Consider the following 13,300-nt stretch of genomic DNA (forward strand, 5'->3'; position numbering starts at 1 on the left):
CTTCACATCTCCTCACAAGTTCAGACACTGGAAGGAAGACCATTGATATGAGATATTAATATGGCTGTCATCATTCATTAAAATCTTATCTGTAAATAATCTTGTCTTGCTATCCCTTTTCTGCTGTGACACTGAGAGTTTTCCCACTGTGGGACTAACAAAGGATTATCTTATCTTATCTTATCTTAAAAAGCCAATAAAAAAAGAGTTCAGCATCCATTCTACTTTGTTGGCTATGTTTACATGCAAAGATTTTCTCCAGTCCATTTGAATTCATTCTGATTTTAGATTAAGACTGATGTGTTGATATGTACACTCTACTCAAACATCTAATGAAAATCTGTCTCAAATGAATTATGTTTTTAAGTAGACAACTCTTGTAAACGTGGTTCTTAAAAGAACTTTTGTTGATCACATTGCACATGTCCCCCAGAAACATCACTGGCTTTCTGTTTCACAACAACTCAATTCAAAATTCATCTCTTCACTCACAGAGTCCTCCATAACTTGGCCCCCTCCTACCTCACTGACCTGCTTCATCATTATAGTCCTTCCCTCAGCCTTTGCTCCTCTGATGACAAACTCCTGCCCATGCCCCTTAAGACTAAGCACCAGCACTGGCGTGACAAAGCTTTTTCCATAGCTATTTCCTCCCTGTGGAACTCTCTCTCTCTCTCTCCAAACACAAGCAAGCCTACACTGATCTGTCCACATTCAAGTACCTTTACAACAATAATACAGTGTACTATTGTTTTCTGATTGTGCCACTACTAAAATTATTAACAGATTATCAGATTTCATGTAAATCTGGCTACTGTGGCATTTAATGCAGATTACATTAGTGGGTTCCAATCACTACAAACTGTGAAAAAGAGTTGGTCACAGAATTTCTCAAATATTGCCCACTTGAGTGTAATCAATTACACTCAGTAAAGCCAAGTAAAGCCAAGATGGCGCCCCGCGTGCCCAGTCAAGTCACGTCGGCACCCAGCACACCCGGTCAAGTCACGTCAGCGGCCCCGTCCGCCTCTCAAGTCTGCTGCCCCAGTGTCCACGAAGACCGCGCCCTCCGCGCCGGTCCCTGCGACGGCGTCCTCCGCGTCGGCTCCGGCATCTGCTATGATGCCCTCCGCGTCAGTACACGCGATGACGACGCCCACCGCGTCGATTATAGAGCCTGGGACCCCCAGGATAGTGCCTGCCTCTCAAACCAAGGCGCGCCCTCTCAAGCAAAGGCAGTGCCCATCGCGCCTAGACAAGTCACGTCGGCGTCCAGCGCGCACCCTCTCAAGCCAAGGTGACGCCCATTGCGCCCTTTTAAGCCGAGGCGGCGCCCATCGCGGCCTCTCGGGTCATACCGGTGTCCAAGCCAGGGCGGCGCACATTGCGCCCTCTCAAGCAAAGGCGGCGCCCATCGAGCGCCCAGTCAAGTCACTTCGGCGTCCAGCGCGCCCTCCGACCTCAAGTAGGCGCCCCGCGCGCCCAGTTCACTGTCACGCCCACGCCGCCGTGTCCACCCGCATTGCCCCGGGAGAGGGCGCCATACCGAGGGGCTGACACTCATACTGCATTTAACTGCTATTTTACTAATACTGACTTTAATTCAGCTAAGTATAGTATAATATTGTTCCCAAAACTGTGGATATAAAGCAGAACTATTTGCCAGTGCTTCACAGAGGAACAAAATGAACGTTGGTGCTGGAGCCCTGCTTACTGCTCAGATGAACAACATGACTCAACACACAGCCGTGTACATTCTCATCAACATGGATCCAGACTTCACACACACGGATGGAAACAGAAATGTAAAAAAGTGGATGAAGACTATCATGACTATCCTGAGTGGTCTTCAATGTGTCTACAAGATCTTCACCTACATTCGTGAAATGCTTCACTAAGATCAAGGGGGCTACAGAAGAAAGGTCTGACATCACCAAACACGTTTATTCACCTCTCAAGACTTCATACTTCATGACTCCTCACAAGTTTTCTCATGATGAAGGTCATACTGGCGCCCATCGCGCCCTCTCAAGCAAAGGCGGCGCTCATCGCGCGCCCAGTCAAGTCACTTCGGTGTCCAGCGCGCCCTCCAACGTCAAGTTGGCGCCCCGCACCAGGCCAAGAAAGCAGACCAGTCCGGTTACTCAGCGTCGGGGTAGTTTTATGTGTCCAGAGTCGATAACGTGGTCGTCTGCAGTACCTGTCAATGAGCCCATGGAGGTGGGCGTGTGCCACCTCACGCCGACATCTGCTCCCGAGGTCCACGGCCCCAGGTCTTTGCCTAGGGTCTCTGCTACGGTGGCTGTGCCCAGCTCCTCAGCTCCAGTCAAGGCGACGCCCTCGGCCCTGGTCCAAGTCCCCGCGGCGCTCGCGGCCCCGGTCGAAGTCAAGGCGACACCCAGCACGCCCTCTCAGGTCATACCGGCGCCCATTGCGCCCTCTCAAGCCAAGGCGACGCCCATCGCGCCCTCTCAGGTCACGGAGGCGCCCATCGCGAACTCAAGTCGGCGCCCAGCGCGCCCAGTAAAGCCAAGATGGCGCCCCGCGTGCCCAGTCAAGTCACGTTGGCGCCCATCGCGCCCTCTCAGGTCACGGAGGCGCACCCGGTCAAGTCACGTCAGTGGCCCCGTCCGCCTCTCAAGTCTGCTGCCCCAGTGTCCACGAAGACAGCGCCCTCCGCGTCGACGTCCTCCGCGTCAGTACACGCGACGACGATGCCCACCACGTCGATTATAGAGCCTGAGACCCCCAGGATTGTGCCTGCCTGGGGCACGGATCATCGGCCCCTGTGGGAGGGCCGCAGTAGACTCAAGCCAAAGACACCTAGACCCTGTTCAAAACTGTACTGTCACGCCCGCGCGTCTGTGGGACGGTCACGTGGCGCAGCGCGCAGGACTTCATGAGGCAGAATGGTGTTTCGTCTCAGTGTGTGTTTACACGGACTCTTTAGGTTCACAGACTCTGTTTTCTCCTGGACTCTTATGTTGACATTAGGTACACGCTCTCTCAAGCAAAGGCAGCGCCACAGTCAAGTCACTTCGGTGTCCAGCGCGCCCTCCGACCTCAAGTTGACGCCCCACACGCCCAGTTCACTGTCATGCCCACGCCCCCACGCCCGCCCGCATCGCCCCGGGAGAGGGCGCCATACCGAGGGGCTGACACTCATACTGCATTTAACTGCTATTTTACTAATACTGACTTTAATTCAGCTAAGTATAGTATAATATTGTTCCCAAAACTGTGGATATAAAGCAGAACTATTTGCCAGTGCTTCACAGAGGAACAAAATGAACGTTGGTGCTGGAGCCCTGCTTACTGCTCAGATGAACAACATGACTCAACACACAGCCGTGTACATTCTCATCAACATGGATCCAGACTTCACACACACGGATGGAAACAGAAATTTAAAAAAGTGGATGAAGACTATCATGACTATCCTGAGTGGTCTTCAATGTGTCTACAAGATCTTCACCTACATTCGTGAAATGCTTCACTAAGATCAAGGGGGCTACAGAAGAAAGATCTGACATCACCAAACATGTTTATTCACCTCTCAAGACTTCATACTTCATGACTCCTCAAAAGTTTTGTCATGATGAAAACACAGTTCTCTCAACACTTGCATTAGAAATCCTGATGTTCAGATATTAAAAAGAAAGCAATGCAAGATTTTGAACACTCACGTGTTGAAATACCAGCGTCACTGAAATGATTCTGTTGAATTAGTGTATAAATCCTATAAATAACAGCAAATAAAGAAAGAAAAAAAACAATGTCTGTGTCTTCTTTCCTAAGCACTCTCCAAGACAGCCAAATCTCACTTCAGACATGATGAACTGGTATAATGATCTATGGCTTTAACTCTTTTTCTTCTGAAATGTAGCACAGTACTGCTGCACTCTGAGGAAGCTATACTATACAAATGCACAGTGCAGGTGCTCCAGCAGATCTGGCTCAAATTACACACACACTGCTTAATATGTGAGATGGGTGGAGCCTTTCAGAAGAATTCTCCACCAAGAAGAAACTTGAGTTGTAAAACAGCCTCTGTCTGTAAGAATAATATTTTCAGTTGAACATATTGTAAGTAAAAAACGACCAAATCTTAAACCCATCACCTGGTAACATTATGAGTAGAATATATTGTTCCTAAACTGAACCTGTGAAGAAACTGCAGGAGTATTTGCCAGTGCCCCATACAAGAACACAGAGGAACAAAGGGAACGTTGGAGGTGCGGCCCTGCTTATTGCTCAGATCAACAACATCATGACTCAACATGCTGCAGTTTTCATTCTCATCAACATGGATTCACCTCCTGCACACGCTGACGGAAACAGACGTGTAAAAGCCTGTATAAAGACAGCGAGCTCTATCCAGAGCGGATGCCTCTACATAACCTTCACACACATTAAGATTAAGCAGGATTTAAACAGAGGGTCTGACAATAACATGGTTCAGAGTTTCAGACATTGAAATAGAGATCAGTGGTTGAGGAGCTTGATATGTCTGCAGTTGTCCATCATAAAACCAATCCTCCAACCTGCTAATCTGCTGATTAACTAGCATCATATCAAAACTTAAAAATACTGCTATTGTGTGTTACTGCTATTTTAATCTACTGGTAATGTAAGTTACTGTTATTGTAAGTAACAGCTAATCAAATGCTGCAGCCATCGGCTGATTACATTATCAGCTGAATATATTGTTCCCAAAACTGTGGCAGTAGTGCAAGAATATTTTCAGTGCTTTATACAAAGAACACAGGAGAGCAAAGAGGACCTGCTTACTGCTTATATGAATACCATCATAACTCATCAACATGGATCCTTCATGACTATCCTAAGTGGTCTTCAATGTGTCTACAAAATGTTCACCCACATTCTATAAATGCATTACTAAGATCAAGAGTTCTACAGTTGAAGGATCCAGTCATCACCAAACTAGTATATTCACCCTTCTAGACTAAATACTTCACATCTCCTCACAAGTTCAGACACTGGAAGGAAGACCATTGATATGAGATATTAATATGGCTGTCATCATTCATTAAAATCTTATCTGTAAATAATCTTGTCTTGCTATCCCTTTTCTGCTGTGACACTGAGAGTTTCCCCACTGTGGGACTAACAAAGGATTATCTTATCTTATCTTAAAAAGCCAATAAAAAAGAGTTCAGCATCCATTCTACTTTGTTGGCTATGTTTACATGCAAAGATTTTCTCCAGTCCATTTGAATTCATTCTGATTTTAGATTAAGACTGATGTGTTGATATGTACAGTCTACTCAAACATCTAATGAAAATCTGTTTCAAATGAATTATGTTTTTAAGTAGACAACTCTTGTAAACGTGGTTCTTAAAAGAACTTTTGTTGATCACATTGCACATGTCCCCCAGAAACATCACTGGCTTTCTGTTTCACAACAACTCAATTCAAAATTTATCTTATCAGTCCTCCATAACTTGGCCCCCTCCTACCTCACTGACCTGCTTCATCATTATAGTCCTTCCCTCAGCCTTTGCTCCTCTGATGACAAACTCCTGCCCATGCCCCTTAAGACTAAGCACCAGCACTGGCGTGACAAAGCTTTTTCCATAGCTATTTCCTCCCTGTGGAACTCTCTCTCTCTCTCTCTCTTTCTCCAAACACAAGCAAGCCTACACTGATCTGTCCACATTCAAGTACCTTTACAACAATAATACAGTGTACTATTGTTTTCTGATTGTGCCACTACTAAAATTATTAACAGATTATCAGATTTCATGTAAATCTGGCTACTGTGGCATTTAATGCAGATTACATTAGTGGGTTCCAATCACTACAAACTGTGAAGAAGAGTTAGTCACAGAATTTCTCAAATATTGCCCACTTGAGTGTAATCAATTCTAATTTTTCAGATTGTAGGTTACAGTTGTTTTCAGAGTAAGTTTCCAATTCTGCTATTAGCACAGTACAGTGCCTAATCCCTTATTACAGGTGCCAGTGTGTAAGCAAAAAAATGGAAAAGGACAGCCAAATAACCAAACAAATAATACAATTTGGCTGAAATTTGGATAACCAAATAACTGCTGCCATTTCTGCTTATGTGTGTTTGTCCACACAGTTGACAACTGTTGACTTGACCACTTCCCCTCTTTGAGTTTTCCTCTTTGGCAGGTTGCTTGATGAGATTATAGAGCAGACCAGCTATGCAAGAGAAATCCTTTATCTATTGTTTATAATAACAATAAAAGCCCAGTATTTCTCTGAACTCATGCACAGTGCAGTGTTTCCATTTCTGTTGGTTTTGGTTTTAGCATTCTTTAATGCGGTCTGTGTCTTTGCAATACTGTTTTAACACCAGCTCTTCTAAATGTATTTCTAAAGACAATGACATCCCCTAAATAGGGGACCCTTATTTCATCACATAGATTCTTGCGAGTGCATTCATTAAATCATGGGGATTTTCACCCACTAGTATAGTTCCAGTGGTGTTACAAATCTTTCAAGTGTTAAGTCCTCTGACATAAACCATTATCACAGTGTTTCCTTCAAGGTTATCAGTGACATTTTGAACACTAAGCAAATGACTACCAATGTGAGTTTTCCTTTATTTCTGTTGTCAGGTAAAGGTGCACGTATTTGTCACTGTACAGTGTACACTGTACAGCGAAATGTATCCTCCGCATTCAACCCATCTGGTAGTGAACACACACACACACACACACACACACACACTAGTGAACTAGGGGCAGTGAGTACACACACACCCAGAGCAGTGGGCAGCGGTGGGCAGCCAACTCCAGCGCCCGGGGAGCAGAAAGGGTAAAGGGCCTGATGTTGATAGTACCATTAAATACTCTCTATAAAAAATGTTATATATTTTTTTCCCCAAGCGTATTTCCATAAAGTTCACTTAAATATATATATTTTAAATAGTATGCTTGACATTATGACATGCTAGAATACTTTTACGTATGCTTCAGTATATTAAGAAATTAATTAATGTAATAATAAAGTTATCATATCATGTTCATTACACATCAACATTACTGAGGCAGCACATTGATAGAGAATAGTAGATTAAATGGCAAAAACAGCAGCTACTCATGGATTGGGATGTTCCAGTGTTAAAGAAGTACTTTATAAATGAATAGAGTCAGAGTAAAATGGAAGGAATAACACACACAATAACAATAACCACATATATCTTCAGCTGCACAGTGTGTATGAACAGTATGTGAAGAGAATTCAACCTGACCAAAGCAGTGTTATTTGTTATTTCAGTTTGTAATTTAGAATAATTCATGCGTCTAACATTTTCCTTCTCCCATCAGCCTAGCATTAGCTTTTAGTAATCAGTAAGAGGACAGGAGATCAACAAGACATAAAAACCCAAGACCCCCACTGAGCCAAAGGTGACAGTGCCTACAACCCCCCCCCCCCCCCCTTTTTTTTTTTTTTTTTTACAGCTGGAGAAAATACCCTTGGGAGGAACCAAGACTCACAAGGGGGACCCATCCTCCTCTGGTCAGTCCTTCTTTGGTCAGATGATACTTTCTAACACTGAAGAAAATAAACATTACTGTGCCAGTTATCAAACAAAGAAACACATTAAAACTTGTTCTGATGGCTGTTACATTAAACACTACATAATATGTGAGGATTCTCTTCTATTGGTTACTGAAAAAGTTTAAAACTTATTTTACGTATTACTTCAAAATCCTTTGTAAAAATGCACAGGGAATTCAGCTGATCATAATAGGGGCCCTTTAATGTGCAAATAAAGAAAACCTAGCTTAATTTCCCACTCAGCATTTCTATTGTTAAATGTGGGCTGGTTGACAGACAGTCCCTGATGTTTGGTTATTTCATGAATGATTGAATGCTGCACCCTTGTGGACATTTTGGAGGTTTGCCACTTTTTCAAGTCAAGTCAAGTCAAGTGGGTTTATTGTCATTTCAACTACATACAGAGTACACAGTGAAACGAAACAACGTTCCTCCCGGACCACAAACAAACAAGTGCGGACAGACAACACAGTACAGACAGAGGATAATAACTGGCCTAAGCAAGAACTTTTGATCAAACTTCAACCTTCACTTCCATTGGTTCCATAAGTTATATCATACCTCAGTTTCTAGCCTAGGTTTTATTAAATGTCAATATTTAACATTCACAAAATAGATTTTGGATGAACAGACATTTCTCACAATTTATCTATGATCTTTTAAACACGGTTGGGAGTGACTCCAGCAGTCTCCTCTCTGAAGATCAGTTTCTGTGTCCCATCTATCTGGATGTATTCGCTGATCCAGTCTGCACTCTTTGTTAACACAACATCTGTAAAACCTGCCTCGCTTAATACTGCAACAACACTCCACGCTGCCTTAATAAATAATCATTTCTTTCTGTGTCTACAACTAGACAACATTTTAGTTACATACACTAAATGTGGCAATGTCTACATTTACATTTACTGCATTTAGCTGACGCTCTTATCCAGAGCGACTTACAAGGTGACTCGTATTACACAGGTGGGCCAATGTAGTGTTAGGTGTCTTGCCCAGGGACTCTTATTGGTGTAGCGTAGCATAGTCACCCAGACTGGGAATCAAGCCCTGGCCTCCCACATGGTGTAATAGCTCACTGGCAGCTAGTGGTTTTATCTGTTGCGCCACACCAACCAATGTGTTTCCTGGCAATGCATACCTTCTTAGATTTGTCTGCATTATTATTATAATCATGATATTTGTACAGGTATTATGGACCCTAAATGTCAACTACCAAGTATTTAATGTTTGGGTCTACAGAAAGAACATTATAGGGGTGTCTTTTGAGGCATCAATCTGCCTACATTATCATTATAATCATAATTCTTATACAGGTATTATGTATACGCATCATATTTAGGTTCTTTTGGTCAAAATAACTAAAAGCAGCAGAACACATGCAGAAGAAAGTGTGCACGCTCCCGTGATACAGAACTGTACTAATCACTGGTAGGCAGGACAGTGACATCACACAAATGAAGAGAAAGTGAAACTAGATGAATCAGGAAGCTCTTATTCTGCACAGTTACTCAGTACTGCTGTCTTTTTAACTTCAACCTGAAAAACAGGCGGTTCTGACACTTCAAAAGAAAAGACAAAATAACGGTATGTAGGCTACTTATGGGTTTTTATAAGTAAAAATACCTTCTTGTCCTTGCTTATGTGTAAATCCTTGAAACACTATACCGTTTACCTCAGGAGGCAGGGTAATTGTGTCAAACAATGAAATCATTCAGTAAAACCTCACACTGTGTGTGTTACATGTGTGAAGTTCGGTTAGAGTGCCGGGATATCGATAACAGGGTTGTGGGTTAGATTCCCGGGCTCGGCAAGCTGCCACTGTTGGGCCCTTGAGCAAGGCCCTTTACCCTCTCTGCTCCCCGGGCGCTGGAGTTGGCTGCCCACCGCTCTGGGTGTGTGTGTGTTCACTGCCCCTAACACATGTGTGTGTGTGTGTGTGTGTGTGAGTGTGTGTTCACTACCAGATGGGTTAAATGCGGAGGACACATTTCGCTGTACAGTCCATACTGTACAGTGACAAATACGTGCACCTTTACCTTTTTTTTTACCTTTACCTTTAATCCTTTTTCTTGTTAAAAAGGGTGAAAGGAGTATGTAAATGGCAGAATCTTCATCTTCACCACCAAATAAATAAAGAAGAAAGAGTATGGATAAATCTGTGCAGTGTAAGTCACACAAACACAATATTTTCTTGCGTAAGAAGCGGACAAATTGTCAAACATATATTACACACATACATTATATTCAAAATAAACAGCTACCTAGCTTACACCTACAGCTTAGCTAACATTCTAATTCAGGAAAATACCAAATCCCCTAATCATAGTAAATACATTTACAGCAGTAAGAATTTGTATTTGTTACTCATTGCCCCCCCTCCCCCTACCCCTACAGGTGGAGATTGTTAATTCCCAGCAGTAAAGACAAAGTGCTCTTTAAGTAACATTACAGGGTTTTACACCAAAATCTCTTTTATGTACCTTTACATAGTTTACATAGTTAAAGATATAATTATATCCACACTTGTACGTATCGTTTTATTTAATTCAACAGCCAACTCACATCCACTAGCTAGGTTAGAAAATATCACTGGGGATTGAACACTCTAAAATTCTAAATTACACTCTAAAACTCTGATTACAGAGCCAGTGCTTAGACTGTTTATCCACTTGGGAGCCCAAAATGTACCCTCTTATGGCAAAACAACAGCTACTCATGGATTGGGATGTTCCAGTGTTAATGAAGTACTTTTCATAAATGAATAGAGTCAGAGTTAAATGGAAGAAATAACACACACAATAACAATAACCACATATATCTTCAGCTGCACAGTGTGTATGAACAGTATGTGAAGAGAATTCAACCTGACCAAAGCAGCGTTATTTGTTATTTCAGTTTGTAATTTAGATTAATTCATGCGTCTAACATTTTCCATTTTCCCTGTCAAACACAGTTGTCGGTGACTCCAGTCCTCTGTCTGAAGATCAGTTCCAGTGTTCTATCTGTCTGGACGTGTTCACTGATCCAGTCTCTACTCCATGTGGACACAACTTCTGTACAACCTGCCTCACACAATACTGGAACAACACTCAACACTGTCACTGTCCATTATGTAAAGAGACATTCACCAAGAGACCAGAACTGAAGATCAATACAACACTGAGAGAGATTGCAGATCACTTCAAGAAGAAGAGTGTACTTGATAGACCTGAGGTTCTTTGTGAGGCCTGCAGTGGAATGAAGCTCAAAGCCCTGAAATCCTGTCTGGATTGTGGTGTGACTTTCTGTAAGTCTCATTTAGAGCCTCATTATAAGGTCCCAAGACTAAAAGAACATAAACTGATTGATCCAGTGGAGAATGTGGAGGACTACATATGCCAGAAGCACAAGAAGCCCCTGCAGTTGTTCTGTAGAGATGACCAGACATGTGTGTGTCAGTTCTGTACTGAGGGAGCTCATAGGGCTCACAACATTGTTCCTATAGAGGAGGAGAGTGGACAGAAAAAGGTAGGAGCCACATTTGCATCCACTAATCAACAACCATAAGAATAGCTGTGAGAAATATATTTCACTTTAACATTTAAAATGATTACATTTCCTCACTGCTCACAGACACAGCTGGGGAAGACCCAGACAGATGTGCAGCAGATGATCCAATATAGACTGAAAAAGATCAAAGAGATCAAACAAACAGTAGCGCTCAGAAAAGTAGGTAAAACACAGGAAATACAGACTTTTCAGACTTTTATCATTCTGAAGTTCTTTAAAATGGGCCAAAGTCACATTAAATATATGTATATTACTCTCTGTGATTTGATTAGAGTAAAAATTGTTCTTCCCTCAGAGAAACACAGAGAAGGAGATCACAGACAGTGTTGAAGTCTTCACTGCTCTGATACGCTCCATCGAGAGAAGCCAGGCTGAGCTGCTTGAGGTGATGAAGGAGAGGCAGAAGGCAGCAGAGACTCAGGCTGAAGACCTCATTAAAGAGCTGGAGCAGGAAATCACTGAGCTGAAGAGGAGAGACACTGAGCTGGAGCAGCTCTCACACACTGAGGACCACCTCCACCTCCTACAGGTCAGTGTTCCTCTATGTGCTCAGTGGTAATCCAGCACATCACACACCAACACTGCCCATGCTGAGTGATCTCTCCTCTCTCCTGCTGGACTGTAGTTTTACCCATCCCTGTGCAGCCCCCTACACACCAAGAACTGGACTGACCTCAGTATTTACCCTCATCTGAGTGTAGAGCCTGTGAGAAGCGCTCTGTCTGAACTTCAGAAGAGTCTGGATGAGAAACTCAGTATAACTCTTAATGAGAAGATGAAAGAATCAGGTGAGGAACCTTCATTTTCAGCATGTTTTTCACACAGAGGTCTGTAGCAGACTGAATAGTTTTTTGTTAGTATTTTCAGTAAATTGTGTGAAGTGAAAATGATGATTGAAAAACACATTTTATTTAAATATCTAAACAAATATGAATAAAATAAAATAAATATGAGAAATAATCTTTTAAATTAGTAATACCTATCTTTGTAAATTAGTCTCCACAGAACTGAAGATGATTCAGCAGTATGCAGGTACAGTGTAATTTCTGTTTTGTCCTCTTTTCAAATGTAGTTGTATTATTTAGTTAAATAAAAAAACCTGTATACTTATAATTTTATTAGTAAATATTATGATATATCTCTGCAAGCCCTAGAACTAAATAACATTGTATTAACTAAAGTTCACCATTAAATTAAGAATAAAGGAAGAATTTTGTCAATTGTTGATTATTAATTTGTCAATTCATTATTAATGAGAATTTATTGATTCTCATTTGACACTCAGTGTGTTTTTCTCAGTGGATGTGACTCTGGATCCTGATACAGCTTCTCCCTCTCTCATCCTGTCTGCTGATGGAAAACAAGTGACACATGGAAACATAAAGCAGAATCTTCCTGCCAACCTAGAGAGATTTAATAAATGCCCCTGTGTTCTGGGAAAGGAGGGATTCTCCTCAGGGAGATTTTACTATGAGGTGCAGGTCAGCGGGAAAACTGACTGGGATTTAGGAGTGGCCAGAGAGTCAGTTAACAGGAAGGTAAAGATTACACTGACCCCACAGAATGGATTCTGGACTGTGTGGCTGAGGAAGGAGAATGAGTATAAGGCCCTTACTGGCCCCTCAGTCCTCCTCTCTCTGAGAAAGAAGCCCCAGAAGGTGGGTGTGTTTGTGGATTATGAGGAGGGTCTGGTCTCCTTCTATGATGTGGAGGCCAGGTCTCATATCTACTCTTTCACTGGTCAGTCTTTCACTGAGAAACTCTACCCATACTTCTGCCCTTTTCTTAATGATGGAGGTAAAAATTCAGCTCCACTGATCATCTCACCCGTATGTAAAACTGACTGAATAAAATTAAAACAGAAACATTACATGGATGTATTATAATCTGACATGATTTATTTTTGAAACATGTTGCTTCTTTTACTAAAATCATATTTAGATTTCTGTCATTAACAAAAATGATTCACATACATTATATTGCCAAAAGTCATTTTGCCAGTAAAATAATATACAATCATTGAATTTAGTTGTTCCAATCATTTCCATGGCCAAGGGTGTATAAAAAGCAAGCTCCTAGACATGCAGACTGCATCTACAACATTTGTGAAAGAATGGGTCACTCAGCTCAGTGAATTCCAGCACGGTACCGTGATAGGATGCCACCTGTGCAGTCGTAAAATTTTCTTGCTGC

At 42.3% G+C, this 13,300-nt stretch overlaps 1 protein-coding gene across 1 annotated transcript; it reads left to right on the top strand.

Annotated features, from left to right (window-relative positions):
* The first annotated feature begins 950 nt into the window (after positions 1–950).
* Positions 951–13,048, top strand: LOC140562413 (uncharacterized). The gene is made up of 12 exons (XM_072688039.1): positions 951–1,297; positions 1,866–2,523; positions 2,589–2,872; positions 2,995–3,139; positions 4,172–4,345; positions 9,106–9,142; positions 10,512–11,065; positions 11,171–11,266; positions 11,403–11,636; positions 11,733–11,895; positions 12,104–12,139; positions 12,407–13,048. Exons 1-12 carry the CDS (start codon positions 951–953, stop codon positions 12,952–12,954), a joined length of 3,276 nt encoding a protein of 1,091 aa, XP_072544140.1. The 3' UTR covers positions 12,955–13,048.
* Positions 13,049–13,300: the final 252 nt, after the last annotated feature.

This window comes from Salminus brasiliensis, chromosome 9 (assembly GCF_030463535.1).
Source record: "Salminus brasiliensis chromosome 9, fSalBra1.hap2, whole genome shotgun sequence".
NCBI classification, from domain to species: Eukaryota; Metazoa; Chordata; class Actinopteri; order Characiformes; family Bryconidae; genus Salminus; species Salminus brasiliensis.

Bases quoted from the DNA above. Each gene is read 5' to 3' on its own strand.
- LOC140562413 (XM_072688039.1), top strand. From the start codon at position 951: ATGGCGCCCCGCGTGCCCAGTCAAGTCACGTCGGCACCCAGCACACCC. The intron at 3,140-4,171 runs GCGCCATACCGA...GAACCTGTGAAG, and splicing joins CCGCATCGCCCCGGGAGAGG to AAACTGCAGGAGTATTTGCC. The intron at 11,637-11,732 runs GTCAGTGTTCCT...GCTGGACTGTAG, and splicing joins ACCACCTCCACCTCCTACAG to TTTTACCCATCCCTGTGCAG.